This window comes from Euleptes europaea, chromosome 7 (genome assembly GCF_029931775.1).
Source record: "Euleptes europaea isolate rEulEur1 chromosome 7, rEulEur1.hap1, whole genome shotgun sequence".
NCBI lineage: Eukaryota > Metazoa > Chordata > Lepidosauria > Squamata > Sphaerodactylidae > Euleptes > Euleptes europaea.
This window is the reverse complement of record NC_079318.1, coordinates 91,858,847-91,886,447: the sequence shown is the minus strand read 5'-3', so window position 1 is coordinate 91,886,447 and position 27,601 is coordinate 91,858,847. Positions and strand designations below refer to the sequence as shown.

Sequence of the window (27,601 nt, the reverse complement as noted above, 5' to 3'; positions counted from 1 at the left end):
AGTCTCAAAGCAGTTTACAATCGCCCACATCAGATACCCTGTGAGGGAGGTGAGGCTGAGAGAGCTTGAAGAGAACCGTGACTCGCCCAAGGTCACCCAGCAGACTTCCTGTGGAGGAGTCCACCACTCTTAACCACTATACCACGCTGGCTGAAGAAGAAGATGCCACTGACTCGTGGCAACCCCTTCTACAGGGCATCCCAGGCCTAAGATGAGCAGATGTGGTTTTAGGGTTGCCGGGTCTCTCTTTGCCACCGGCGGAGGTTTTGGGGCCGGAGCCTGAGGAGGGTGTGGTTTGGGGAGGGACTTCAATGCCATAAACTCCAATTGCCAAAGCGGCCATTTTCTCCAGGGGAACTATCGGCTGGAGATCAGTTGTAATAGCAGGAGATCTCCAGCTACTACCTGGAGGTTGGGAACCCTACTCCTGAGCCACTGACTATCACTGTCTTAGAGGATCCTGGAGAGGGAGATTTTGGGGGCAGTGGAGGTGGAATTGCCAGTTGGTGTCCCTAGGGATGCCAGCCTCCAGGAGGGGCCTGGGGATCTCCCGGAATTACAGCTCATCTCCAGACTACAGAGATCAGTTTCCCTGGAGAAAATGGCTGCTTTGCGGGGTAGGCTCTATGGCATTATACCCCATTGAGGTTCCTGCGCTTCCCAGGCTCACATGAACACATGAAGCTGCCTTATACTGAATCAGACCCTCGGTCCATCGAAGTCAGTATTGTCTACTCAGACCGGCAGCTGCTCTCCAGGGTCTCAGGCAGAGGTCTTTCACATCACCTACTTGCCTAGTCCCTTTCACTGGAGATGTCAGGGATTGAAACTGGGACCTTCTGCATGCCAAGCAGATGCTCTACAAACTGAGCCACAGCTCCACCCCCAAATCTCCAGGAATTCCCCAACCTGGAGATGGCAACCCTACATGTCCCCCTCCCAAATTCCTCACAGGCCCCTTGCTTCTACCTAACGTCTCAGGACGTCCCTTGCATCTGTGGATGTACATTTATTTTAACAGAACAGTTTCCCAAACCAATTAATGTGTTAATAGATTAAACAAATAATAATAAAAAAAACACCTCGACAGTGAAGGATAACAGAAAGGAGATGTATTTTTCGGTCCAGTCCTTTCCTGTCCGACAGTGGGAGTGATTGGCAGGAAAGGGGTGGTGGTCCACCCCACCCCTTCCTAATTGCTCTCTTTCGGGATTGCTTTTCACTGAAGCATCTCCTAATGGGCACTTTTATAGACAGGAAGCCAAACTGGAACGGCCAGGGATTTTGCCAGCCTGGAAGTGACTCTCCTGGGTAATTAGGTACAGTATCAATCAAAAGACATGCAATGTGACCCTAGTGCAGGGGTGGGGAACGTCAGGCCCGGGGGCCGTTTAAGGCCTGCGAAGTCATTTGGTCTGGCCCTTCGAGGGTCCTGGCAGATCTCTAGCTCAGAAGGATCTAAGACTGGCGATCCGCCCCCTCCCGCTGACAGGAATAGCCTCTATTCAAGGCGGATGTGAGTTTGTTTTGCTGAGAAAAGGAACCTTTTTCCCCCCTTGCAGAAGAGTCATTAGCTATGAAGCTGCTAGGACCGCCCAAGAAACTGTGTTAACCCTTTCTCACCTGGGCCGTGGAGAAACGTATTCCCTCTGTACTACAAGAAGGCTGGGGCCGGAAGTGGCGACAATGGAGGGGTTAAAGGGTTCAGGGCCAGAATGCGCGTGGGGGGTGAGTTCTTAGCCAGTGCATCCTCATTTTACCCCTAATTTTTAAGTTGATAATTTTGTATGGCCCGCGAATGATGTTATAAATTTCCAAATGGCCCTTGGTGGAAAAAAGGTTCCCCACCCTTGCCCTAGTGGCTTGTGTGTTAGAAACAATTCTCAGGTTTCCACTGGGACGAGTGACTTTTTCCTCTCTGCCTCAGTTTCTCCCCTATAGAATCGGAAGGGCCGCATACGCAACCACGGAAAGCATCCACGGGGTCTCTAGAAGTGGTGGTGGAACAGGGTTGCCAACCTCCAGGTACTAGCTGGAGACCTGCTATTACAACTGATCTCCAGCTAGGGTTGCCAGGTCGCTTAGATTGCCCGCCATTCTAGTGCCTAACTTGGAAGCGGGGAGGGATGAGGGGCTGTGGCTCAGTGGAAGAGCCTCTGCTTTGCATGCAGTAGGTCCCAGGTTCGATCCCCGGCATCTCCAGTTAAAAGGACCAAGCAGTACGTGATGTGAAAGACCTCTGCCTGAGACCCTGGAGAGCTGCTGCCGGTCTGAGTAGACAATACTGATTTTGATGGACCAAGGGTCTGATTCAGTATAAGGCAGCTTCATGTGTTCATGTGTTCATGTGATTGTGTGTTGCGTGCACGGCCACGCCGAGGCGATCACTTCCGGTTTACACCCGGAAGCGCTGCATCGCAATGGGCCTCTTACCACTCAAATGCCCAGTCACCCAGCAAGATAGAAGTTCAGATTGGTTGGCATTGTGTGAACAGGTCTTTATCCTGTTGGTTCATCCTGTTGGTTGGTTCATCGGGACGGCGATGGACGGAAATATGGTTTGTCACTGCACTAAATCATGGGCAGGTGGTTGTTGTTTTTTAGACACCACCATGCTTTTCCAAATAACGCCAGTTAACTAAGGCCATAACCTGGATGGCCACAGGCCATCCCAATCTCATCAGATCTCAGAAGCTAAGCAGGGTCGCTCCTGGTTTGAACTTGGATGGGAGACCACCAAGGAAGTCCAGGGTCGCTATGCAGAGGCAGGCAATGGCAAACCACCTCTCTTGCCTTAAAAATCCCATGGGGTTGCTATATGTCAGTTGCAACTTGTCTTCCCTGTTAGAAAGTAATTATTGACTTAAGAACATAAGAACACAAGAAAAGCCATGCTGGATCAGACCAAGGCCCATCAAGTCCAGCAGTCTGTTCACACAGTGGCCAACCAGGTGCCTCTAGGAAGCCCCCAAACAAGATGACTGCAGCAGCACCATCCTGCTTGTGTTCCCCAGCACCTAATATATTCAGCATGCTCCTCTGATCCTGGAGAGAATAGGTATGCATCATAACTAGTGTCCATGTTAACTAGTAGCCATGAATACCCCTCTCCTCCATGAACGCGTCCGCTCCCCTCTTCAAGCCTTCCAAGTTGGCAGCCATCACCGCATCCTGGGGCAGGGAGTTCCACAAATGCGTTGTGTGAAGGAATACTTCCTTTTCTCTGTTTAGACTCTCTCACCCTCCAGCTTCAGCAGATGACCTAGCATTCTAGTATTATGAAAGCTTCTCCCTGTCCACTCTTTCCAAACCATGCATAATTTTATAGACCTCTATCATGTCTCCCCTTGGCCGCCTTCTTTCCAAGCTAAACAGCCCTAAGCGTTTTAACCGCTCCTCCTAGAGCAGTTGCTCTAGTCCCCTAATCGTTTTGGTTGCTCTTTTCTGCACCTCCTTTTGAGCATGCACAGAGTTTCTTTTCAGACAACCCCCTCCCTCATTCCCACACAGATCTGCAACAAAAGAACAGAAATTTGTCCAGTGAGATCTTTTGGAAGGACCGAACTTGCCCATTATTATTAATGGTGATGCTCTTCTTGTTATTACAGTGATTAACCAAAAGGTATTATTAAAAAGTTGTCGTGTTTACAGAAAGAATACAGTGCAATGTTGCAGAAGTAAGAGAAGTTCATAATAACATAGATCAGGATAAATTGAATGCATAGTTCTTCTCTGTGGGTGTCAGGGCCTTATTTAACAAAAGCCATCCAATTTTTGCACCAAATAATTGCAGGTTTGTCTTCCTACCTTTTCCCTCCGACATCTTCAGATCATTTTGACATAACTGCATCTTCAAATAATTTATTTTCCTACTCAGATGCTGACAGAGCCGAACGGCATCTCTCATGTTTAGTGTTGCTTATCCGAACGGCCGTTATTATATACAAAGTACCTTCTCAAGGATTCTTTCCTGCATTTTTCATACAATTTAACGGTAATATCAATTCGTCCAAAGGTAGAGTTAATAGCTCTATTTATTCTATTCCAAATTTCCTTCGTGCTGATCAAGTCCATAGTTTAATATTGCAGCTAGTGATTTTAGGATTATTATTATCATTCTTGTTGAAACAACTCTTCCGCCTGAGAGAGCTAAGAGAAAGGGGTGTCGATTCCTTAAACTTTATTTATTTACTTTATTTATATCCCACCTTTCTCCCTGCCCCCTTCTCCATTTTATCCTGTGGGGTACGTTAGGCTGAGAGAGTGTGACAGGGCCAAGGTCACCCAGCCAGCTCTGCGGCAAAGTCGGGATTCAAACCTGGATCTCCCAGATCCTAGTCTAACCCTCTAACCACTACAGCACTCTTTGGGTTAGTATACCCCCATCATAAACTTGAAACACCGTTGTTGATCTGTTGTAAAAAGTTGCTATTGTGACAACATGTATAATTTGAAATATCAGAATAAATAGTCCTGCTAATACCTATCTAATGGATTTTTATCATATTCTTCTTCTAAGGAACTCGGGGTGTCTGAACGTCTCCCTTCTAAGTTTTATCCCTCACAATGTCGGGCTGCGTGACTGGCCCAAGATTACCCAGCAAGCGTTATGTCAGAGTTGGGGATTGGAACCCTGATCTCCCCAAACCTAATCTGATCTAACCACTACACCACACTGACTTTCAATCATAGTGCTAACATCTTGTTCCAGGATATATTTAAATCAAAACAACAACCAATAAATACCCTCTGAGCATATGCAGAGTATTTTCCAGAAAGCACAACATCAGGCATATGGGATTTAGAAGAAAAGAATCCTCCAGATTAAAATTTCTAGCAAGCAGGTCTATATAGTGTTTGATTGGGTGGTGGGCTGGTTCCCTTGTCGTTTGTATTGCCCCTGACACTAATATTTTTATATACATTTTATGGGGCTCAGATAGAATTTGTGGATGTAATTAGCCCCTCCACACCCTTTTCTGCATTAAGAACATAAGAAAAGGCCATGCTGGATCAGACCGAGGTCAATCAAATCCAGCAGTCTGTTCACTGCCCTAGAGCTGCACCAGAAACTAAGGCAGTACATGGTAATCCATTCCCTTGAACATTCATAAATAGAAAACAGGGACACACTAATCAATGTATCTAATGCTCAGCATGGCCAAATCTGCGGATCCAGAGACTGGAGCCATAAACAGACAAGACCGATCTTTTTGCGAACCTGAAAAATGCCCCTGTTTTGCAGAAAAATCTAAAAAATAAAGAAGATACATGGGGTTAAAAAACCACCATCAATATTTTAAAAAGCACCCGTAGCTTTAAGATATGAATGCCCTTAGTGGCTGTTTCTAGGCAATCACAACAGTATTGCCAGTCTTCAAGTCTTGGTTTCTGTCTGTAAAAGGCAGGGGTCGGGGAGAGGCAGAGCTCTTTCCAGGCCTGTTTGGGCCTTTAAGGGAGGACTCATCAGGGCCAGGCCTGTCAGCACCCGCCTAGAGACTTGCTAATACCTGACTTGCATGACTCACCCAAGCCTGGCTGCTTGCTACTGTTCAACAGCAGCCATCCCATGAAAGCCAGTGTGGTGTAGTAACTAAAAGTTTCAGACTAGTATCTAGGAGATCCAGGTCTGAATCACTACTCTGTCGTGGAAGCTCACGGGATGACCTTGGGCCAGTCACACACACTCAGCCTAGCCTACTTCACAAAGTTGTTGAGACGATAAAGGGGAGGAGAGGAGAATGCTTTGAATCCCCATAGTGGAGAAAGGCAGGGTATAAATAAAGGAAATAAATAATCAATATAGCTACAGTTGGGGGGCAGATAAAGATAGGCTGGGCTGGTGGGTGAGAAGGAAAGAAGGAAGCAGGAAATGTGGGAGGGGTCTACAAGGGCTGCCAGGGTAGAGAATAGGGTTGCCAACCTCCAGGTACTAGCTGGAGATCTCCTGCTTTTACAACTGATCTCCAGCCGATAGAGATCAGTTCACCTGCAAAAAAGGACAGCTTTGGCCATCAGACTGTATGGCATTGTCGTCCCACCCCTCCCCAAACCCCGCCCTCCTCAGGCTCCGCCCCCAAAACCTCCCACCGGTGGTGAAGAGGGACCTGGCAACCTGCTTAAAGACTGCTAGTGAGGAGCAGCTCACCACCTCCCTAGGTAGCCGATTCCACTGTTGAACAACTCTTACTGTAAAAAATTTCCCCCTAATATCCAGCCGGTACCTTTCCGCTTGCAATTTAAACCCATTATTGCGAGTCCTATCCTCTGCTGTCAACAGGAACAACTCCCTACCCTCCTTTAAGAGGTTATTGTGAGGCTAACGTGGGGAAAGGGGGGAAACCATGCACCCCACCGAAGCTGCTTGGAGAGCATAAAATAAAAACCACAGTGCCCAGGGGCTCAGCTGTCAATATTTACAGCCTATTTTGCAGAGGTGAGCCACCAAGCCTTGAAAACGTTTGACGGATTAAGCCCTGTTTGTAACTCATGATTCACATCTCCGAATGTTTTGGGGATACCAACCATTATTTCATTTTTAATTTTTTTAATGTTTGCTGTTATTACACTAATTACATCTCATTCCATTTCCCTTTTGTTTTTGTTTTTTTAAAAAATTTAGGATTGTTTGGATTCATCTGTTTGGTAAATAGGCATTAATTGTTGCTAATTTTCTTTCCTTCGGGTGTTAATTATCGCTGTTGGCGCTTCTTTCACTGGGCCGGGTCCCTTTTTTCTCTTCTTTTTGCTTGGGTGGCCACCTCCAGATTAGCGGGTTCAATGAATCAATTAAAATCCAGCTGAACAGCCAACCCCATTTAATTGGTTGATGCTTTATTGTTTTTTAAGTTAACTGTATTTTAATGGAAGTCCTTATGCAAAGTGCATACAGAACATATTCCCATGATTCCCCTCTTTAATTGGGACTCTCTTTGATTTCTGCTTCTTGGTAGACTGCTGTTCATATTTTGTCTGATTTTTGCCTCTGGCAGACAGATGCCTTGTTCAGATTTTGCTGTTGTTAGTGTCTAACACTGACGCTCTTCACTGTTCACCTCCCTCTCCAGATCTCAAGAAATGGGGTCTCCAAAGTGATGGCTATGAACTGGGAAATACCTGGAGATTTTTGGGGCGGAGCCAGAGGAGGGCGGGGTTTGGGGAGGGGAGGGACTTCAATGACATAGAGTCCAATTGCCAAAGCAGCCATTTTCCCCAGGTGAACTGATCTCTATCAGATGGAGATCAGTTGTAATAGCAGGAGATCTCCAGCCAATAGCTGGAGGTTGGAAAAGCTATTGAAGTCCCTCCCCTCCTCAAAACCTGCCCTCCTCAGGCTCCGCCCTATAAATCTCCAGGTATTTCCCAATCCGGAGCTGGCAACCCAATCTCCAGACTACATAAATCATGTATTACTTCTTTATTGGTATCTGAAGAAGTGAGCTGAGGCTCACGAAAGCTCATACCCTGCCAGAAATCTTGCTAGTCTTTAAGGTGCTGCTAGACTCTTGATCTTTTCTACTGCTGCAGACAGACAAACACGGCTCCCCAGCGTGACCTACGTAGGTATTTATTGACAATATTTATTCCACCTGTCCTGGAGAAAATGGTTGCTTTGCATGGTGCACTGCATGGCATTATACCCCACCAAGGCCCTTCCTCAAAACATTGTCGAAGGCTTTTATGGTCAGAGTTCATTGGTTCTTGTAGGTTATCCGGGCTGTGTGACCGTGGTCTTGGTATTTTCTTTCCTGACGTTTCGCCAGCAGCTGTGGCAGGCATCTTCAGAGGAGTAACACTGCAGGACAGTGTCTCTCAGTGTCAAGTGTGTAGGAAGAGTAATATACAGTCAGAAAGGGGTTGGGTTTGAGCTGAATCATTGTCCTGCAAAAAGTATCAAAGGTAATGTGCTAACCATTGTCCTGTAAGTATCCAGATAATGTGCTAATGAGGGTGTGGTATGTTAATATGGAACCATTGTATCCTGAAGTGATCTGTTAATGTGTGAAATCCAAAACTAATCTGCATGGCTATTGTGAACTGTAGTCTTTGTTAGTCTGGAAGTTTTCAGGACAGGAAGCCAAGCCTTATTCATTCTTAAACTCTCTTCTTTTCTGTTAAAGTTGTGCTGATGTTTATGAATTTCACTGGCTTCTCTGTGCAATCTGACAAAATAGTTGGTAGAATTGTCCAGTCTTTCAGTGTCTTGGACGTGTTACTTTGAATATGCAAATCTGAAGTTTTAAAGTTAGACATCAGTTATGCAATAGCAGTGATTAGATTTTGGAAAGCAAGATTGTAAAAACTGGAATTGTAAAGAGCTTAAAGATTATGTTAAGAAATCATAGTCTATAACAGAAAAGATAGATAGTCACTATATCGATTGATAGGATTTTAGAAATATTAAACATTAATGTATAACAAGTAAAATGATTGGTGATGGTAACAATGTTAAATATTAATCCTGGAAAGAGCCCAAGCGGTATGTAAATGGGAATGTATGTAGTTTATTAATCCTGGATTATTATTATTATTGTTATTATTATTAATGATGATAATGATAATGATAATAATAATACTGGAAAGAGCTCAAGCGGTATGTGAATGGGAATGCTTGTAGTTTATTAATCCTGGATTATTATTATTATTATTGTTATTATTATTATTATTAATGATGATGATAATGATAATAATAATAATACTGGAAAGAGCCCAAGCGGTTTGTGAATGGGAATGTATGTAGTTGATTAATCCTGGATTATTGTTATTATTGTTATTATTATTATTATTAATAATAATAATCATCCTGGAAAGAGCCCAAGCGGTATGTGAATGGGAATGTATGTAGTTTATTAATCCGGGAGTATTATTATTATTATTATTATTATTATTAATAATAATAATAATAATAATAATAATCCTGGAAAGAGCCCAAGCGGTATGTGATGGGAATGTATGTAGTTTATGTTCTGTTAAAAAACAATAACCTATATTTAAAAAAAACTGAGAGAGAGAGAGAGAGAGAGAGAGAAGCCTCCATCAAATGCTTTGCATTCTTTTTCTTCCTTTGAATAGTGACGCTGGGCGCAATCTCCCGGAACTGCCCGACCGGGAGCTGGCAACCCGAGCCCAGGCGGGGCAGCCGGCGGGTGCGGGGGGCCGGGCTCCGGAGCCGCGGCGCCTGCTTGGCCGGGCGAGCGCCTCCCCATCCGGCCTGCCTGGCCGGGCGAAGGCGGAGCCGCTGCCTCCGTCGGCGGCGCGAGGCGGCGGGGTCTGGCTGGAGGCTGCGGCTGGCTGGCTGGCTGGCTGGCCGGTGGGGTCTGGCCGCGGCGCCGTCGGAGGGTCTCCCCGCGGCGGCGGGAGGGGGCGGCCGCCATGGGGCCGGCGGCGGTGCTGCAGCTGCTCTCGGTCGCCTGCTTGGCCTTCACCCTGGGCATGTTCGGGACGGGCCTGTGAGCGCAAGGCGGGGGAGGGTCGGCCAGCTGGGGGGCAGGAGGAGCGGGGGAGGCCGTGCTAGGGCGGGGGGCAGCGGGTCTGCGAGCATGCTGCCCCACTGCGATGGGCGTCACGTGTGAACCATGCGTTGTGGGGGCAGACCCAGGGGTGCATCGACAAAGGCACCGCTATGGGGCAGGACTAGGGGTGCATCGACACAGCTATGGGGCAGGACTAGGGGTGCATCAAAGGCACCGCTATGGGGCAGGACTAGGGGTGCATCGACACAGCTGTGGGGCAGGACTAGGGGTGCATCAATGGAACAGCTATGGACTAAGGGTGCATCGACACAGCTATGGGGCAGGACTAGGGGTGCATCAAAGGCACAGCTATGGGGCAGGACTAGGGGTGCATCGACAAAGGCACAGCTATGGGGCAGGACTAGGGGTGCATCAACAAAGGCACAGCTATGGGGCAGGACTAGGGGTGCATCAACAAAGGCACAGCTATGGGGCAGGACTAGGGGTGCATCGACAATTGCACAGCTATGGGGCAGGACTAGGGGTGCATCGAAGGCACAGCTATGGGGCAGGACTACAGGTGGATCAACGAAGATCGACGAAGGCACAGCTATGGGGCAGGCCTAGGGGTGCATCGACAAAGGCACAGCTGTGGGACAGGCCTAGGGGCACTCTGTGCAAAGGGTGCAGAGCCAAGGGTTGGGGTTACTGTCTGGGACACGGCACCCCATGGCACCAAGCATGCCACTGGGGGGCCGGACCTGGATGTCAGAAATTAAGGCCATTTACACACAGCAGGTTTTGCCGTGGATTGGCCGCTCTCTAGATGCACATTTTTCTGACCCGAATTCTCAAAACTCTGCATAGGGGCTTATTTTTGACTTGAGAATCCGGATGGGGAAAATGTGCATCTAGGGCGGCAAATCCAAGGCCAAACCTCCCAGGCGTAAATGGCCTAAGAAAACAAACCAGGGCGGAGCGAAGAGATATTGATCTGTAGGTCAAGGGGAATGCATTTATGGAGCTGTGGGGCAGATCCAGGATGTGGGCGTGGAGACAGGGCCAGAAAAAGTGGGAGGAGGGTGGGCGCTGGGTTTGGAGGAGGAGGGCAGGTGTGGGGCTTGGAGCCGTGGGGGAAGCATCAGGAGGACTGAGGGGGTGTGAAGCTTTGAGGCAGAGGTGGGATGTGGGGAAGGGTGTCTCAAGCTGTCAGAACGTCGGCCTGGGATCTGGCCTGGGAGACTCGGGTTTGAGCCACTCGCTGGATGACTTTGGGTCAGTTGGCGTCTCTCACCCTGACCTGCCTCGCAGGGTTGTTGTGATGAAGGGAAAAGGGACGAAGGGAAAGAAGAAGAGTTGCTTTTTATATGCTGATTTTCTCTACCACCTAAGGGAGACTCAAACCGGCTTACAATCCCCTTCCCTTCCCCTCCCCACAACAGACACCCTGTGAGGTAGGTGGGGCTGAGAGAGCGTGACTGGGCCAAGGTCCCCCAGTTGGCTTCATGCGGAGGAGTGGGGAAACAAATCCATTTCACCAGATTAGCCTCCGCCGCTCATGTGGAGGAGTGGGGAATCCAACCTGGTTCTCCAGATCAGAGTCCACCGCTCCAAACCACCGCTCTTAACCACTACACCACACTGGTTGTAAGCTGCTTTGGGTTCCTGTCGGGGAAGAAAGTGGGGTATAAATCAATAAATATAAATATGCAGACTGAATGTCGGAGCAAGGAATCGGTTGCAAAGAACCTGCTTTGTAGTTTGCAGGCGCCAGTCAGTCAAGAAGGTCTGTCTGGATGTCCTCAAGGAGACCCTGCCCCATCTCTCCCCCCACTCCAGGTCTGACTTGCGGCAGATGTTTGTGACCCAAAGCGTGGAGAACATCCAGTTCCTGCCATTCCTCACCACAGATGTCAAGTAGGGGCTCTCTCTCACTTTGGGGCAATTCCACAGCTGGGGCGGGAGGGGATTGTGTGGAAACAATGGCGCATCAGTGTGCCTCTTGTGTTGTGGGAGGAAGTTTGCTGAGAGCTCAGCGCTGTGGCATCTACCCTGGCTTTGGGGAAGATCCTACAAAATTTGGCCTGGGGGAGGGAAATCTGACGTCCCCTGGAGGCTTCCGCTAAACAAATTCTGCACCAAAGAAAATTCAGTTCTACGGTCTGCAAAAATGGCTCGCAGCCTGAGCCTTGGTGTGTCTACTCAGGAGCAAATCCCAGCAAGTTCAGGGTCAGCTCCTGCTTAAATAGGCACAGGATTGTAGCCTCAAAGGACCCGGCATTATTTTCTCTGATATTCCTATTTCAGTCTGGCTTCGCAAAGGGGGACCCACGGAATCAGACCCTTGGTCCGTCACAGTCAGTATTGTCTAGTCAGACCGGCAGCGGCTCTCCAGGGTCTCAGGCAGAGGTCTTCCACATCACCTGCTTGCCTAGTCCCTTTAACTGGAGATGCTGGGGATTGAACCTGGGACCTTTTGCGTGCCAAGCGGAGGCTGTTCCCCGATAAGGAGCTATACTCTACTGAATGCTCAGTTTCTCTCTGCCTTCTGAGAGTTCAATAAACATTGCCTTTACATTTGCAAACATACCATCTCATCCATAAGGACTAGAAACATGCCATCCATTTGGCTTCTGAGATTTCAGCAGCACCGCTTGCTGAAGCAACTAGATTTGAGTCCAGTAGCACCTTAGAGCCCAACAAGAATTTCAGCATATAAGCTTTCGATACTCAAAGCTCCCTTTGCCAGATAGCATTTTGGCCATCTTCTGGGCATGGAGTAGGGGTCACTGGGTGTGTGTGGGGGAGGTAGTTGTGAAATTCCTGCATTGTGCTGGGGGTTGGTCTAGATGACCCTGGTGGTCCCTTCCAACTCTATGATTCTATTCTGTGATTCTATTGGGGCTTTTAGGCATTCTCATTATAACTGTATGTCTTTGATGGCCCTTCTGACGTGTCAATTGTAATGTATCTTAAAATTGTTTTTATATTGTTATGTTTGTCGCTGTCTAGTGCCGACAAGCCAAAAAGCAGGATACATTAAAAAAAATGAGGACTAGAAACTTGCTTTAAAAAAAATGAAACCTGAATTTTGTACCTATTGCTATCATCTGCATTTTTTGTGAAATTGCAGTGTATGAGTTGAAGATACAATTGCTAATGGGAATCTTGTTCTTTTGGTATTAAATTGTCTCCAGGATATAAAGTTTAGTGGTTACACTATGTTATCTGCTTTGGCTACTGTGTGGAAACACAGAATCTAACTGTTCCCATTAACATCCACCCACCTCTCTTTCCCAATCAGCAACCTGAGCTGGCTGAGCTACGGCTTCCTGAAAGGAGACTGGACGCTGATCATCGTCAATGCTGTTGGTGCGACGCTTCAGACTCTATACATCCTTGTCTACTTCTATTTCAGTCCGGAGAAGGTAGGTGGGGAGCGTGTAGTTCTTAGATGCTGTACCCATGCATTGCAGCCACATTCTTATTAGAAGAGGCATTCCATCTTGTGTGTGAGAACATGGGGGAATGTCTCCTCTAAGATACTATTAGAAGAGGCATTCCATCTTGTGTGTGAGAACATGGGGGAATGTCTCCTCTAAGATACTATTAGAAGAGGCATTCCCTCCTGTGTGTGAGAACAAGGGGAATGCTTCCTCTAAGATACTATTAGAAGAGGCATTCCCTCTTGTGTGAGAGAGCATGGGGAAATGTCTCCTCTAAGATACCATTAGAAGAGGCATTCCCTCCTGTGTGTGAGTACATGGGGAATGCTTCCTCTAAGATACTATTAGAAGAGGCATTCCCTCTTGTGTGCGAGAGCATGGGGAATGCCTCCTCTAAGATACTATTAGAAGAGGCATTCCCTCCTGTGTGAGAGAGCATGGGGAATGCCTCCTCTAACCTATTATTAGAAGAGGTATTCCCTCCTCTGTGTGCGAGCATAGGGAACGCCATCTCTACAGTACTATTAGAAGAGGCATTCCCTCTGCCATGAAAAGGGGAGAAAGCCCCTTGTAAGAAGATGCATGCTGCCTGCAGCTTTTATGAGTCTTGTGTTTAAAAAGAGTTTTTGTTTTTTAAAAATCTGCCGAATGATTTATTGGGGGTAGCTTTTTAGGTGATCAAAACCTGCTTTCATCAGTGAACCAATTCAATGTCACAGTTGTCATGAACAATATTGCAGTTGTCACCGAGATGCCCAAATGTTGGCAGCAAGTGTGAAAATCTGGCCTAAAGGGTGATGAACCCTTATATAATGAGCATGGTTGAGTTTTAATTTTTGCTCGCCCCAGACCTCGGAGGATGCATTTGCTTTCCCCAAACCCTGCTCTAGCATCATCTGTTGAAACATTTATTTTTCTCTGAATTTATTTTAAAGTAGACCAACAGAAGCAAAGATTTGTTACGCGCCAAAGCGCAAGAGGCCACAAATACAGGGAAAATACATCTTGTACTATACACATAGACCTGTTATTTAGCGGCTGAGAACGGGAGTATCCATGTTTGTTTCCAAAACCAATAAACATTGTGGACACTTTTGCTACTTTCTGCTGTAATAATTGCAGTTGTATTTCCAGACAGAAGATTTTTTTTAACGTCCCCACTTGTTCTCCAATCAGTTCTTCTAGGCCTTCGAAAGATGGCTGTCTTTGTCCCTTTCTAGAAAGCCTGAACTCTTCTCCCTGTAGGGCAGCCAAGCACCCAGTGGGAGCATAGCATCTCCCACCCTCCGGGTCCTGTGGCCGCCACCACCACTTTGAGAGGCAGCAGGAGAAAAATTAAGTACATGAGGCTGCTTTTTTTTTTCCTTACTGGAAATTCATACAGGAAGTGACCAAGGGTAGCTCTAGGAATTTCTGGACAACTTTGTGGTTTTTAAGTACATAAGAAAAGCCATGCTGGTTCAGACCAAGGCTCATCAAGTCCAGCAGTCTGTTCACACAGTGGCCATCCAGGGGCCTCCAGGAAGCCCACAAACAAGACGACTGCAGCAGCAATATCCTGCCTGTGTTCCACAGCACCTAATATAATAGGCATGCTCCTCTGATCCTGGAGAGAATAGGGATGCATCATGACTCGTATCCGTTTTGACTAGTAGCCATGAATAGCCCTCTCCATGAACATGTCCACTCATAACAACGTAAGAAAAGCCACGCTGGATCAGACCAAGGCCCATCAAGTCCAACAGTCTGTTCACACGGTGGCCAACCAGGTGCCTCTAGGAAGCCCACAAGCAAGGCGATTGCAGCAGCATTATCCTGCCTGTGTCCCACAGCACCTCATATAATAGGCCTGCTCCTCTGATCCTGGAGAGAATAGGTATGCATCATGACTAGTAGCCATGGATAGCCCTCTCCTCCCATGAACATATCCACTTCCATCTTAAAGCCTTCCAAGTTGGCAGCCATCACCGCATCCTGAGGCAGGGAGTTCCACAATTTAACTACGTTTGTCTGTTTAAAATCTCTCACCCTTCAGCTTCAGCAGATTGAAGGGAGAAAATCTATGGTTTTATCATAGAGCTTCCCGTGATTCCTAGAGCTACCCTCTTTCGCTTCCTGTATGTTCTTCCGTTTTCCAAAAAACGTTTCTCCCACAATGATGTCCCCCCCCCCCCACATGCACACACAATCCTCCCACCAGTAGCCAGGCGCTGCCTGGCAACCCTCTCTCCCTGCCACGTTCGCTTTCTCCATGCAGGGAGCTTTTGCCCCTTTGCCCCTTCCCCCCTTTTGCATTGTGTAGCGGTCCAGCCCAGAAAAAGCATACCGTGTGCACTTTCAGGGAGCTCCTGTTGGCACGGCCAGGGCCACGTTTCAGAAGCTGTTGACTCAGGGTTGGTACCTTGAATCAACAATGGCCTTGTCCCTAGCTTTGTGGATGATGAATGCTGGAGCGTTTCAGTCACGCTCCCTTGCTTGGTTCCAGTGGGTTATTCGCAGGTCACTGTGTTTTGGGGCAAAGGTCCTTCGCTTGGCAGTTCCTGCAGATACACTCGGAAAAGTGGCAATAAAGAAGAAGAAGAGTTGGTGTTTATATTCCGACTTTCCCTGCCACTCAAGGGAGATTCAAACCAGCTTACAATCACCTTCCTTTCCCCTCCCCACAACAGACACCATGTGAGGTAGGTGGGGCTGAGAGAGCTGTGAATAGCTCAAGGTCATCCAGCTGGCTTCGTGTGTAGGGAGTGGGGAAACAAATCCAGTTTGCCAGATTAGCCTCCCCCGCTCATGTGGAGGAGTGGGGACTCGAACCCGGTTCTCCAAATCAGACTCCACCGCTCCAAACCACCTCTCTTAACCACTACACCACGCTGGCTCTCAACCAGAGTGCAGATGCATTTGTTTATTTTTGGTGCTTTCATCCCAGTTTTTGGTGCAGGGAATGTCAGGATCACTTATCTGGGGATAAAAGAAAGGCACTGGCAAACCACCTCTGTTAGTCTCTTGCCATGAAAACACCAAAAAGGGGTCGCCATAAGTCAGCTGTGACTTGACGGCACTTTACACACACACAATCCATTGGATAATCAGGGGCCTGGAGACCAAGCCCTGCGAGGAAAGGCTGAGGGACTTGGGAACGTTCAGTCTGGAGAATCGGAGGTTGAGGGGGGACAGGATTGCTCTCTTGTAGTATTTGAAGGGCTGTCACTTCGAGGGAGGGCAGGGAGCTGTTCCTGTTGGCAGCAGAGGGTAGGACCTGCAATAATGGGTTTAAATTGTGGGCAGAAAGGTACCAGCTGGATACTAGGAAAAAGCTTTTTACTGTAAGAGTTGGTCAACAGTGGAATCAGCTACCTGGGGGTGGTGAGCTCCCCTTCACTGGCAGTTTTTAAGCAGCGGCTGGACAAGCACTTGTCAGGGATGCTCACGGCTGATCCTGCATGGAGCAGGGGGTTAGTCTAGATGGCCCCTTCCAACTCTATGAGTCTATGATTCTGTAACACAGGACATACATCTCAGTAGACCTGCTAAGAATTGCTCTCGAAGACAGTAAAATAAATTCCAGGGGTTAATGATGGGCAGGGGTGAAGAAAATATTTCCTTCGGCTGCGCAGGGCAAACCAGTTAGGTTTAGGTGAGGTCCTCAAAACTAGATTCTCCTTTGCACCTGTTGGATGCACAGGGAGGCTCACAAGCACCTGTGCCCCACACCTGTATTGGGAGGCAGAACCGAGGCCTGCTGAAGAACTTGTTTGTGTGTGCGTGCACGTGGAAGGAATGAGTCTTGACAGGTGCCGTGATGGCCATATGTCTCCGCCCACTGGGCAAGGCCCAATCTCTTTTTTTAATTTATTTTTTATTGGCATATGAAACTTGGAAAGAGGCATGCTATGAAAATGAGAGTTCACGGCATGTCCCCCAGCCATATGTCTGACTTGCTGATCGATAGATAACAAAGCTGTTTACAAGGTGCATTTTTTTACTCTGCCTTTCCTCCAAGGAGTTTAGCATGGCGTCCCTTCCCGTTTTATCCTCAGAACAGCCCTGTAAGGTAGGTTGGGCTGACCCACCCAAGGTCACCCAGAAAGCTTCAGGGAAGATGGGGGATTTGAACCCATGAGCGTGAGTGTAGTGTAGTGGTTAGGAGCTGTGGACTCTGATCTGGAGTACCAGGTTAATTTCCCCACTCCTCCACATGAGCGGCGGAGGCTAATCTGGTGAACTGGGTTAGTTTCCCCACTCCTACGGACGAAGCCAGCTGGGTGACCTTGGGCTAGTCACACTCTCTCAGCCCCACCTACCTCACAGGGTACCTGTTGTGGGGAAGGGAAGGTGATTGTAAGCCGGTTTGATTCTCCCTTAAGTGGTAGAGGAAGTCTGCATATAAAAACCAACTCTTCTTCCCACTCCACATGAGCGGCGGACTCTAATCTGGAGAACCGTGTTGGTTTCCCTGCTCCTCCACATGAAGCCAGCAGGGTGACCTTGGGCTAATCACAGTTCCCTCTGAACTCTCTCAGCCTCACCTACCTCACCAGGTGTCTGTTGTGGGGAGAAGAAAGGAAGGCGATTATAAGCCGCTTTGATTCTCCTTAAAAGGTAGAGAAAGTCGGCATATAAAAACCATTCATCTTAGTCTTTGTCTTCTTCTTCTTCCTCCAGGTCAGTCTTTGCCTAAGAAATGACAGGCCAGTCAAAGACACCGCCATCAGTCTCCCTACTTGCCCCCCCCCTTTTTGTAATTTTGCAGAATGCCGCAGTAAATCATAGGCTCATGTGTTGGGGTTTTTTGTTTTGTTAAAAAGGCAACTTTTTTAAAAAGCACAAAACTGTTCTGAGGGGGTAGGGAAGGGAAGAAATATCATGGTAACATCACAAGGGTCCCTGGCAATTGGTGGGGTGCCCCGCTGGCTCTTGCTTGCAGGAACATTGTTTTCTGAGCCCATGCCGAAAGGTATGTTGAGGCTGCATATGGCAGGGAGGCTTTCAGAGCGGTGGTTCCGCAGCTCCAAAAATATTACATCCTGCTCCCCCTTCTTAAAAACGCCTTGGATATTTATTGCTTTATTTACTCGGTTTATGTCCGCCTTGTTCCCGCAGCGGGGACCCGAAGCGGTTTACATCATTCTCCTCTCTTCTGTTTAATCCTTACAACGTTCCTGTGAGGTGGGCTAGGCTAAGAGTGTGTCACGGGCCCGAAGTCACTCAGCAAGCCTTCCATGGCTGAGTTCCATGGTGCCGAGTTGTTTTCTGTTGCCCCAGAAGGTGAACCAGAACCAATGAGTTGAAATTAAATCAAAAGAGTTTCCGTCTAGACATTAGGAAGAATTTTCTAGCAGTTAGAGGGGTTCCTCAGTGGAAAAGGCTTCCTCGGGAGGTGGTGAGCTCTCCTTCCCTGGAGGTTTTTAAGCAGAGGCTAGATGGCCATCTGTCAGCAATACTAATTCTATGACCTTAGGCGGATCATGAGAGGGAGAGCATCTTGGCCATCTTCTGGGCATAGAGTAGGGGTCACTGTGTTTGTGTGTGTGTGGGAGGTAGTTGTGAAATTCCTGCCTTGTGCAGGGGGTTAGACTAGATGACCCTGGTGGTCCCTTCCAACTCTATGATTCTATGGCTGAGTGGGGATTCGAACCTGGATGTAAACACTACATCACGCTGGACTTTGATTTATATGTTTCAAGACCACTGTTGCTTCCAAATTCACGTCTCTGTTTCCCTCCCCCCCCCGCCCCCGCCTTAGCGCGCTGTATTATTAAAAACCACGGGCCTGCTGGCGGTGCTTCTGATCGGCTACTGCTATTTCAACCAGCTCGTCCCGGACGTCTCTACCCGCCTCGCCCGCCTGGGTCTCTTCTGCAGCCTCTTCACCATCACCATGTACCTCTCGCCGTTGGCTGACCTGGCAAGTGACATCTTTTCTCGGCGGATTTTTCGAACTCGGGAAGCTTATTGGTGGGCAGACCGGTAGCGGGATTCCCCCCTTCCCCCCGAGGAGCCCTGAATGTGTACACTGGAGATCCTGGTTGAGTGAATTCTGGGACTCACCAGTTCGTATGGGTCAGTGGGGATGTCTGACGGTGCCCGTTGCTAGTTAACGACCATGCCCCTTATATTTAACAACCATTACATTTTCTAGTTTTCGATGGGCCTTTTCAAGAGCCCGATTTAATGCCTTTCCGTCTGCTATGCACAGCGGGAGATTTCAGCATATACCTCTAGAGGCCAGATTATGCCCCTGTCATTTTAATTCAGTGGAGACAATTATACATATTTTATTACACTGTGAATATTAACGGGAGGTTGGAAATAAGCTAATTTTACCTGTGTTTACCAGAAATTTTAGGAATGTTAGCCATTCACATTTTTACTAGAAGATAAAGATGCTTTTATCTCTTTTTCACTGGCAAAGGTCTGTTATGTAGCCAGTAAGATATGGAGATCTTCCTTTGGGGTTTAAAAATTGTAATTATGTATGGATATGGGCTGGTCCGACGACTAAATAAACTGAACTGAACCATGCGCCTTAGAATGTGCTCCCAGAATCCTTTGCAGAATTCAGGGATTCCTCTGCCAATGAGACACGAATTCCTTTTTTCAAGACGTAGCCAACTTACGGCGACCCTGTAGGGTTTTCAAGGCAAGAGGTGTTCAGGAGCGGTTTGCCATTGCCCGCCTCTGAATTGCGACCTGGGTCTTCCTCAGTGGTCTCCCATCCAAGGACTAAGCAGGGCCGATCTGAGGGGATCAGGCTAGCCTGGGCAATCCAAGTCAGGGCAAGCGTTCCTTAGAAGCAGTATTTTGCAACCCACTGGCTTAAGGTAGGGGACACCTCTTGGTTTTTTTTGCAAGACTTCTTGGACCTCTTTCTGGCCAAATTCCCCCAAACCTCATTCTTGCCTTCTCCCCAGCCTCGCAAGGACGTTCATCTCTATTCAGATTTTGTGTGTGGGGTGTGTGTGTGTGAATGGGGAAGACCCAGCATGCAGTAACTCTGGCATTGGCCTGATTCTGCTCGCCCCCTCTCTGTGCATCCTTGCAGGCCAAGATCATCAGGACCCGGTCGACGCAATGCATCTCCTTCCCGCTGACCGTCACGACGTTCCTGGCCTCGACCAGCTGGACGCTCTACGGACTCCTGCTTCAGGATCTCTATATTGCCGTGAGTCTCCTGCCCGCTTTGTTGTGAGTGTGTGTATACGGCGGGTGGTTGGTGAGGATCAGATCCGGCTTTCGATCCGTGTCCTCATACAAACCCTGCACCATTGATTTTAATTAATTAGAGAGAGGCCAATAAACCACCCCCGGCAGAGAGAGCTGGACGAAAGGGGCGCCTGACGTCATATTCATAGATTCTCTCTCACCCCTACCCCATTTGCTCTTCACCGCACGCTACCCCTGACCCTCGTCATTTTCCTCCACCAGATCCCCAACCTGCCGGGCATCGCCACCAGCGTCGTGCGGTTCTGGCTTTTCTGGCATTTCCCTCCGGACCCCAACAGAACTTACAAGTTGCTGCAAGCCTGAGGGGCCGGGGGTGATCCGCGGGTGGACCCACGAGTGCCGTCTGAGGACCAAATTCTGCAGACGGTCTCCCGGCTCTCTGGAGACCCGCGGTCGTCCACACGGCCGCCTCGGTCCACAAGACGCCCGGTCGCCGCCAGTGCCTTATCAATCACGCTACCTCGGTTCCAGCGGCAGCTGTAAAAATGAAAGGCCCAACATTAGACCTTAGAGGACTTGTATCGATCTGCCAGATGTGGTGCAGTACAGAATACAGAACCTTTATTGGCATTTACAGATGTGCAGTAGCTGACGGGGTGGGCGTAGGCACCCAGGTGACCGCGGAAAACGGATTCCCTTCCCGTCCACCTCAGAGATACCTTAGAAAATGCTGTCTCTTGCCTCCCCTTGATGGCCCGCATTTTTACCACCAAAGAAAAGGGTCCGGCTGTGGCCTGAATCGTCCCGCAACTTTGCTTCTGGGCTGTTTTCGGTCTCCCTTCTCTTCTCCCGTCTGTCCCTCGCTGTCCCCTTTTCTTTCCTCAGCCTCCAGGCTGACGGCCTGGATTTCTCCGAAATGAAGGACCGAACGGTGACTTTCCGATTGCCCGGGGACCCTCCTTCCCCCCCCCCGGTTTGTCTCCGACTGGTGTTTGATTTTTTGGTTTGTTTTTTTACAAAGTGCCTTGAAATAAATAGAACCGGTTTTGGTTCCGAGAAGTTTATCGAGTCTTTCTGTGTCGTTTCTGAGCCTCGTGAGCAGTTTCGATGGATGAAGGAGCTGCTTTAGAGACTTGAAAGTATGGGTTACCTTGCGGGACCAGATCGGAGTGTCTTTTCTAACAGTGTTCAGCCAGACCTGTTTCCCGTGGACAGGAGACTAAGGTAGCTTAAGTAGAGCCCTGCTGGATCAGACCAGGGGCCCATCTAGTCCAGCATCCCATCTCACAAAGTAGCCAACCGGTTCCTCTGGCGGTCCAACAACAGGGCACAGAGGCCGAGGCCTTCCCCTGCTGGTGCCTCCTGGCACAGGCATTCTTAAGAACATAAGGAAGGCCCTGCTGGATCAGACCAAGGCCCATCAAGTCCAGCAGTCTGTTCATACAGTGGCCAACCAGGGGCCTCTAGGAAGCCCCATAAACAAGACAGCTGCAGCAGCATTATCCTGCCTGTGTTCCACCGCACCCAAAATAGTAGGCATGCGCCTCTGATACTAGAGAGGATAGTTATGCAGCATGACTAGTATCCATTCTAACTAATAGCCATGAATACTCCTCTCCTCCATGAATATGTCCACTCCCTCTTAAAGCCCTCCAAGCTGGCAGCCATCACCACATCCTGGGGCAGGGAGTTCCACAATTTGACTATGCGTTGTGTGAAAAAATACTTCCTTCTTTGTATGTGATGGCCAGTACCTTGAATTGAAGAAGAGTTGGTTTTTATATGCCAACTTTCTCTACCACTTAAGGGAGAATCAAACCGGCTTGCCATCACCTTCCCTTCCCCTCCCCACAACAGACATCCTGGGAGGTAGGCAAGGCAGAGAGAGCTGTGACTAGCCCAAGGTCACCCATGGGGCTTCATGTGGAGGAGTGGGGAAATAAATCCAGTTCACCAAATTAGCCTCCGCCGCTCATATGAAGGAGTTGGGAATGAAACCCGGTTCTCCAGATCAGAGTCCACCGCTCCTCCACATGAAGCCAGCTGGTTGACCTTGGGCTAGTCACAGTTCTCTCAGACCTCTCTCAGCCCCACCTACCTCACAGGGTGTATGTTGAGGGGAAGGGAAGGTGATTGTAAGCCGGTTTGATTCTCCCTTAAGTGGTACAGAAAGTCAGCATATAAAAACCAACTCTTCTTGCTTAGCCCAGTGCTCTAACCACTATACAACACTGGCTTGCCACATTGAATATTGCTTTGGAAGACGGGTGCCATTTAGATTTCCCCTCTTGGGCCAACACAACAGCAGGGGAGAGAATCGCAGGACCCAGCCCTGGAATGGGGTGAAGTGTCATAACCATAATGCCGACGTTCCTATGAGCATATGAGTTCCTATGAGAGCCAGCGTGGTGTAGTCGTGGTTAAAAGCAGTGGTTTGGAGCGGTGGAGTCTGATCTGGAGAACCGGGTTTGATTCCCCACTCCTCCACATGAGCGGCGGAGGCTAATCTGGCAAACTGGATTTGTTTCCCCGCTCCTACATATGAAGCCAGCTGGGTGACCTTGGGCTAGTCACAGGTCTCTTAGAGCTCTCTCAGCCCCCCCTACCTCACAGGGTGTCTGTTGTGGGGAGGGAAGGTGATTGTAAGCCGGTTTGAGTCTCCCTTAAGTGGTAGAGAAAGTTGGCATATGAAAACCAACTCTTCTACGCAAAAAGCATTCCACCCCCACCCCATACACATGCACGCCAGGGTTAAGGAAGCCGGGCTTTCAAGCAGAGCATTGCCTGGCTCTCTTCTGAAGAAAGTGTGGGCCTCCAGGGAATGCACAGCCCTTCCCAAACCTCGAAGCTGCCATCACCCCGGAAACAGCTTGTTAGTTTGTTCCTGCTAATTATCCCGCTCCCTTCCCTTGCCATGTCAACAGCGCAGGTGTTAATTAAAAAAATATATAGAAAATCCTGGAGTTGCAATGAGAGAAACCTGGCATACTTGGCTGGGAGGAGAGAGGCAGAGCAGGTCCCAGCTGGGGCAGAGACCTGGTCTGACGCACTGAGCCTACTTTTCTGAACCATCAAAAGCCCTCAGGGACCAGTTTTGAGTTCCACAAAATAGTACACATAACATAATACCTTTTGAGATAGGCCAACAGGCAGGTAGAATGCTAGCTGCAAGCTTTTGACTTGCTAGGACTTTTCTCCAAGGCTGTTTAGCTTGGAAAGAAGGTGGTTAAGGAGAGACATGACAGAAGTCTTTAAAATTATGCATGGCATGGAGAGAGTGGACAGGGAGAAGCTTTTCTCCCTCTCAGAAGACCAGAACGTAGGGTCGTCAGCTGAAGCTGGAGGGTGAGAGATTCAAAACAGATAAAAGGAAGTATTTCTTCACACAAGGCATAGTTAAATTGTAAAACTCCCTGCCCCAGGATGTGGGGATGGCTGCCAACTTGGAAGGCTTGAAGAGGGGAGTGGACATGTTCATGGAGGAGAGGGCTATCCATGGCTACTAGTCAAAAAAGATAAAAGTCATTATGCATACCTATTCTCTCCAGGATCAGAGGAGCATGCCTATTATATCAGGTGCTGCAGAACACAGGCGGGATGGTGCTGCTGCAGTCATCTTGTTTGTGGGGTTCCTATAGAGGCAACTGGTTGGCCACCGTGTGAACAGACTGCGGGACTTGATGGACCTTGGTCTGATCCAGCATAGCCTTTCTTATGTTCGGTGTGCAGAAAATGGAACCCCCCCCCCCCCCGGCTCATTGACATTGAAGAATTCTGTGCAGCCTGAAGCTTGCAAATGTGCATTTTAAGTGCAAATAAAAGTGTTCTTTCATTTAGTCAGTATTGCTCAGTTGGCTCAGTGGTAGATCTGTTTGGCCCCAGAAAGTCCCAGGTTCAACCTGCAGCATCTCCAGTTAAAATACTGCCTTATACTGAATCAGACCCTTGGTCCATCAAAGTCAGTATTGCCTGCTCAGACTGGCAGCAGCCCTCCAGGGTCTCAGGTAGAGGTCATTCCCATCACCTACTTGCCTGGTCCCTTTAACTTGAGATGCCCGGATTGAACCTGGGACCTTCTGCATGCTGAGCAGATAGTCTACCACTGAGCCACGGCTCCTCTCCACCTTGGGGGCGGGAAAGGGGAGTGACCAGGCTGGCAGGGAGACTGCTCAGAAGGTACTATTGGGCCCTCATAGGCTTGGCCACGCCCCCATTGGAATAATGGGTTTAAATTGTGGGTGGAAAGGTACCGGCTGGATATTAGTTTTTTTTGTTTTTTTTTACAGTGAGGGCTGTTCGACAGTGGAATCAGCTACCTAGGGAGGTGGTGAGCTCCTCCTCACTGGCAGTCTTTAAGCAGAGGCTGGATAAGCACTTGTCAGGGATTCTCTAGGCTGATCCTGCATTGAGCAGGGGGTTGGACTAGATGGCCTCTATGGCACCTTCCAACTCTATGGTTCTAAAAACTTGTTCAATTTGAAGATGCCACAAGACTCCTGGTTTTGTGGGCGTGTGTGCCAACGGACTAATATAGTTACGCCTCTGGCAATTATTACCCTGGAAAACCAACTTTAACTCCACCCCTCCCCAGGAATGAAAAAAGAGCAGCAATTATGGAAGGAAGCAGGGATGTACTGTGAAACTGCAGTCCGTGGAAACACAAGCTAGGTGGGGGCTGCTTTCTGTTTTACAGATCTGTGAAATGGGTCTATGGGTGTGGAATTCAATAGCTTGGGAATGGTTTCAGCAAGGGCCCTGGTCCATCCTGTCCAGTAACATGTACTGGGACCAGGAGCGGTTCTCTGAGATCTTGCCCAGGTTTGCGATCCATGATTCTGGAGGTTCAACCTGGGACTTTTAAACAAAATGTGGACTCTACTAATAAAAGCACGGGGGGTTGTGTGAATGTGAGGCAGGCCAAAACCTACCACTTGTTCCAGGCACTGCTGAAATTTAATTTGAACGAAGTTAACCAAATAACCTCCCGAGTGACCCTGATTTCCTATCTATACTCCACCCCAGAGGTACATTGTCCTCTTAATCTGTCCCAACAACCAAGCAACACCTCCTAATCCCTTATCCAGACATCCGATATCCAGACTAATCTGAAAACCATACTTTTAAAGCCGGCATACAGGCGTTACTCATAGGCCCTCAACAGTGCCACTGATGGTTCAATGTACCCAAAATTATTAAAAATATTGTTTAAAATTACATTCAGGCTACATGTATTAAGTATATATAAAATATGTAAAACATAAATGAATTTCGCATTTAGACTTGGGTCTCAGCCCCAAGATATCTCATTATGTATATGCAAAAATTAAAAAAAAACATTAAAACATACGGAAAGATCCAAAATACTGGTCCCAAGCAGTCTGGATAAGAGATACTCAACCTGTATATAGAAACAAATCAATGGGCTACAGTTCAAATCAAGCCTGAACTGACCCTAGAAGCTAAAATGACTAAACTGAGGCTGTCGTACTTTGGTCACATTATGAGAAGACAAGAGTCACTGGAAAAGACAATCATATTAGGAAAAGTTGAGGGCAGCAGGAAAAGAGGAAGACCCAACAAGAGATGGATTCACTCTATAAAGGAAGCCAGGGCCCTCAGTTTGCAAGACCTGAGCAAGGCTGTTAAGGATAGGACGTTTTGGAGGACATTGATTCATAGGGTCGCCATGAGTCGGAAGCGACTTGACGGCACTTAACACACATATAGAAACAACAGTAGAGGACTACATTGAAAGACTGGGGTAAGCTCGGGAAACTTAAAATGCTACATAAATGTGAAGTCTTATTTGTTAACGTATGAATACTCTTCAAGCGATAACAGAGTTCAACTGTATTAATCAGTCCAGACAGAATCTCCCCCCACCCTTCCAGGGCACCAGTCCTACGCAGCCAGTATCAAAACTTCATGCCATGACGGGCTAGGTCATCCCGGGCCTCTCGGATCTGCGCCCGCAGCTCCCGCGCAGCCTCCTCGCAGTCGTTGAATGTTGCCAAGCGATACCCGACGACACCCAGCGAGTAGCAGCCAAACATCACCAGCAGATAGGTGGGCAGCGGCCACAGCACCTGGTACAAGGGCGGGGGCAGCGGGTTGAATCCCAAAAGGTTTAAGGTTAGGGTTGCCCATGCGGCACCCAGAAGGGCCAGCGTCCAGAACCACTGCAGCAGCTTCGTCATCACGGCCAATCTGTGGAAGAAGACAAATCCTGGTTAGACCTCACCTAGAGTACTGTTTTCAGTTTTGGGCACCGCAATTTAAGAAGGATGTAGACAAGCTGGAACGTGTCCAGAGGAAGGCAACAAAGATGGTGAGGGGTCTGGAGACCAAGTCCTATGAGGAAGGGTTGAAGGAGCTGAGTATGTTTAGCTTGAAGAGGAGAAGACTGAGAGAGGATATGATAACCATCTCCAAGTACTTGAAGGGGTGTCATATGGAGGAGGGTGCCAAATTGTTTTCTGTTGCCCCAGAAGGTCGGACCAGAACCAAGAGGTTGGAATTAAATCAAAAGAGTTTCTGTCTAGACATTAGGAAGAATTTTCTAACAGTTAGAGTGGTTCCTCAGTGGAACAGGCTTCCTCGGGAGGTGGTGAGCTCTCCTTCCCTGGAGGTTTTTAAGCAGAGGCTAGATGGCCATCTGTCAGCAATGCTGATTCTATGACCTTAGGCTGATCATGAGAGGGAGGGCATATTGGCCATCTTCTGGGCATGGAGTAGGGGGTCACTGGGGTGTGCGTGTGTGGGGGAGGTAGTTGTGAATTTCCTGCATTGTGCAAGGGGTTGGACTAGAAGAAGCTGGTGGTCCCAACTCTATGATTCTATGTAACCAGAGCTCAGGGGCACTGTGGATTGGCACAAAGGGGTATTTGTCATGATAAATAGTGGCATTCCGATATACAGTCCCTTGGTCTATTATTTTGCAAAATCTGGGGCTGCCTTTCCAGGCATAGGGTGCTCAAGGCAGCTTACAGAAGGAAACAGAAGAATCGACAATGATTAATAACAGAACAGACATTTTAAAACTCTGCACAGAGCATTCCGATTTCTTTAAAGCCCATCCCCTGGGTATTCACCAACCACACTTCTGAAGAGGTAAGCTCCCACTGCAAGGCCCCCCGTGGGTCATCTTAGAACACAATATGGATAGAAATGATCCAATTGTCTCACAGTCAAAACCAGCACTAAGAATTGGGCCCAGAAACAACAAGCAAGCCACTGCAGTCGACCTCCTATACATTCACGGTGGCAGAATCCCGTTAACCCTCTGGACACTGTATTTTTGAGACTGTTGAAGTTTCCAGTGTCCAGAGGAAGCCCCATGTACAGTGTGTTACAGCAGTCTAGCACGCATGTTATCAAGGGCTCGGGCACATGTGCCATTGTCCCTTCCAGTTTTTAGGAAGCCATCTGGTTTAAGAAGTTGTTTTCCTCCAAGGCTGGACTGATGTTTTCTAACTGTGATTGTGTTCTGGATTTTGTTTTGTATTGTAATTTTTTATTGAGGTGGCTTTCCTTCCATGA

General features: G+C 48.3%; 2 protein-coding genes across 2 annotated transcripts; one reads left to right on the top strand and one right to left on the bottom strand.

Annotated features, from left to right (window-relative positions):
• The first annotated feature begins 9,372 nt into the window (after positions 1 to 9,372).
• On the top strand, positions 9,373 to 20,425 carry SLC50A1 (solute carrier family 50 member 1). Its single transcript, XM_056852597.1, has 6 exons — positions 9,373 to 9,449; positions 11,292 to 11,369; positions 12,757 to 12,880; positions 18,642 to 18,803; positions 19,941 to 20,060; positions 20,324 to 20,425. The coding sequence occupies exons 1-6, from the start codon at positions 9,373 to 9,375 to the stop codon at positions 20,423 to 20,425; spliced, it is 663 nt and encodes a 220-aa protein (XP_056708575.1).
• A 5,552-nt stretch (positions 20,426 to 25,977) lies between these two features.
• DPM3 (dolichyl-phosphate mannosyltransferase subunit 3, regulatory) lies at positions 25,978 to 26,259 on the bottom strand. The gene has a single exon (XM_056852599.1). It carries the CDS (start codon positions 26,257 to 26,259, stop codon positions 25,978 to 25,980), a length of 282 nt encoding a protein of 93 aa, XP_056708577.1.
• Positions 26,260 to 27,601: the final 1,342 nt, after the last annotated feature.

Coding starts and splice junctions, on each gene's coding strand:
- SLC50A1 (XM_056852597.1), top strand. CDS start 9,373: ATGGGGCCGGCGGCGGTGCTGCAGCTGCTCTCGGTCGCCTGCTTGGCC. Junction 18,804..19,940: donor TCTCGCCGTTGGCTGACCTG/GCAAGTGACATC, acceptor GCATCCTTGCAG/GCCAAGATCATCAGGACCCG. Junction 20,061..20,323: donor TTCAGGATCTCTATATTGCC/GTGAGTCTCCTG, acceptor TTCCTCCACCAG/ATCCCCAACCTGCCGGGCAT.
- DPM3 (XM_056852599.1), bottom strand. CDS start 26,259: ATGACGAAGCTGCTGCAGTGGTTCTGGACGCTGGCCCTTCTGGGTGCC.